Here is a 2,737-nt window from a genome sequence, read left to right as displayed (position 1 = left end):
GTTGGTCTTAACTGTTTTTCGAAGAAGAAAAAAAAAAGAACGCTACCGAAGCAGCGAGAAGCGTGCTCCATCCACGATGGAGCCCAGAAGTCCTTCTCTGATGTAGAGACAGATCTATGCTTCCTCTTTGTTTCTCTCTCTCTCTCTTTCTCATTCCTCCTTCAGATTGACCATCATCTCACCCTATCCCCATCATGCCAATGATCACCCACCTGTTGCTTTTCACCCTTTAGATCCCACAGATCAAAGATTTTTTGGTGGTTTGTGTGCTTTTCTCAATTTGTGTAGGAGGGAAAATGGATGAGAAGGTGTTGGATAGAGAGCAGGAGGAGCCACAAAGATCAGAGGCAGACGAGAAAGAGGTGATACAGAGTTTGGTTGAGATCGAGGAAGCCATTGTGGCTTTTGGGGATTACAGGAGAACACAGAGGAAGGAATGCTTCAGTCTGGTTAGGAGGATCAAGCTGTTAGGCCCGCTCTTGGAGGAAGTCCGCGAGAACGAAGGCCCGTTGTCGGCGAGATCGATCACGTGCTTGAACGATCTGAAGAAGGCGTTGCTTTCTGCAAAGAAACTCTTGAAGACTTGTCATAGTGGAAGCAAGATCTATTTGGTTGGTTGGTTTATTCTTCCCCTTTTTGCTTATTTTTCCTCTCTACAAGCTTCTCATTTACTGGGTGCTTCTCTTTTGGTTGTAGGCATTGGACAGCGAAGGGATCATAGCGAGGTTCCGTTCAGTGTATGAGAAATTGAACAGAGCTCTCGATGGCATGCCTTATGATGAGCTGGGAACCTCTGATGAAGTCAAGGAACAGGTATGTTTCGTTCAGATTGATACTTTGTTTTGTGGGTATGACTTGTTGCCGCAAGAAAATTTTGGTTCATTGATTTCCTCTTTTTACATGCAATTTTATCGAAAGCCGGAATAGTCTTATGATTGATAGTGTAACCATAATTTTCCTTTTCTTGTTTTCTAGAGATGCATGTGCTTTCTTTTCTTTTTCTTTTTTATCTTGCTCTCTGCAGAAGGTGAAACTCTTCATCTTTTTCTGCGAATGGAGTTCTAGTACTTCGTAAAATGGCCGTAACGATAAAACGTTATACAGGTTGAGCTGATGCGTGCACAACTTCAGAGAGCCCAAAGAAGAACAGAAAGTCAGGATATTGAACTGGCCATGGACATTATGGTCGTGTTCTCGAAGAAGGATGATCGCAACGCAGATAGTGCTATACTTGAAAGGCTAGCAAAGAAATTGGAGCTCCACACAATTCCAGAGTTGAAGGCAGAAACAATTTCAGTAAATAAACTTGATAAGCAAAGGGGTGGGGGACAATCTGCAGAAACCATCCAGCAGATCATGGATGTTCTGAACAAGTTTAAGCAAATTGCCGGTGTTAAAGACGCAAGCGGAGGCACCAATGGTGTTGGAGATGTTTCGCAGCCCAAGTGTTTGGAGAAATGCCAATCACTGTCCATTCCAAATGACTTCCTTTGTCCAATTACTTTGGAAATCATGACAGATCCTGTTATTGTTGCGACTGGCCAGACGTACGAAAGGTTCAGCATACAGAAGTGGTTGGATTCAGGGCATCGAACGTGCCCGAAGACCAGGCAACCTTTGGCACACATATCTTTAGCACCAAATTATGCTCTGCGCAATTTGATTGCAAATTGGTGTGAAATGTACAATGTGGAACTTCCAAAGAGAGCAAATACCAATTCAAAGAGCTCCTCTGAACAAACACAAATATCTACAATAGTCCAGAACCTCTCCTCTAGTCAACTTGAAGTGCAAAGAGCATCAGTCATTGAGATAAGAAAACTTTCGAAAGAAAACCCAGATAACAGAGTATTGATTGCTAGTGCTGGAGCTATCCCACCTTTGATAAGCTTGCTCTCATACCCTGACTCCAAGATCCAAGAACATGCAGTCACTGCATTGTTAAACTTGTCAATTGATGAAACAAACAAGAGAGTAATTGCGAAAGAGGGAGCTATCCCACCCATAATTGAAGTATTGCGCAAGGGTAATCTGGAAGCTAGAGAGAACTCCGCAGCAGCATTGTTTAGTCTTTCTATGGTTGATGAGAACAAGGTCACAATTGGTTCTTTAAATGGCATTCCTCCTCTGGTAGATCTTCTTAAAAATGGAACAATCAGAGGTAAAAAGGATGCTGCTACTGCCCTTTTCAACCTGTCCCTTAACCAAGTGAATAAAGGTAGAGCCATCAAGGCTGGCATTATAGCACCTCTGCTTCAATCAGTCACTGATAAACAATTGGGAATGGTTGATGAGGCTCTCTCCATTCTGTTTCTTCTGTTATCTAATCCAAAGGGACGCAACTCTATTGGGCAGATGTCATTTATTCAGACACTTGTAGAACTGATTAAAGATGGAACGCCCAAGAACAAAGAGTGTGCAACTGCAGTCTTGCTTGAATTAGGAGTAAACAATTCATCTCATATATTGGCTGCACTTCAGTTTGGGGTCTATGACCCTTTAGTCGAACTAAAGAAGAATGGAACTAATAGAGCACAAAGGAAAGCCCACTCACTTTTGCAGCATATGAGTAAATGTGAACAGGTTCCGTGATTAAATCGGTATGTGATTATTTGTAAGATTCATTCAAATAGAGAAGCCCAACAGGTATTTCTGCATAGTTCTGGCTGCTTCTGTTATTTCATCTTCTGTTTCATGCACCCAAGGATGAAATTTTTTCATAGTTTTATTTTGGTTA

General features: G+C 42.1%; 1 protein-coding gene across 1 annotated transcript; it reads left to right on the top strand.

The window, feature by feature from the left end:
- Nucleotides 1-292: 292 nt before the first annotated feature.
- LOC149842636 (U-box domain-containing protein 15-like) lies at nt 293-2,737 on the top strand. Its single transcript, XM_090001523.1, has 3 exons — nt 293-611; nt 697-813; nt 1,105-2,737. Exons 1-3 carry the CDS (start codon nt 297-299, stop codon nt 2,590-2,592), a joined length of 1,920 nt encoding a protein of 639 aa, XP_089857649.1. The 5' UTR covers nt 293-296; the 3' UTR covers nt 2,593-2,737.

This window comes from Nuphar pumila, chromosome 3, assembly GCF_984573655.1.
Source record: "Nuphar pumila chromosome 3, dmNupPumi1.hap1.1, whole genome shotgun sequence".
Classification (NCBI taxonomy): Eukaryota; Viridiplantae; Streptophyta; class Magnoliopsida; order Nymphaeales; family Nymphaeaceae; genus Nuphar; species Nuphar pumila.
This window is presented reverse-complemented; position numbering and strand designations above follow the sequence as displayed.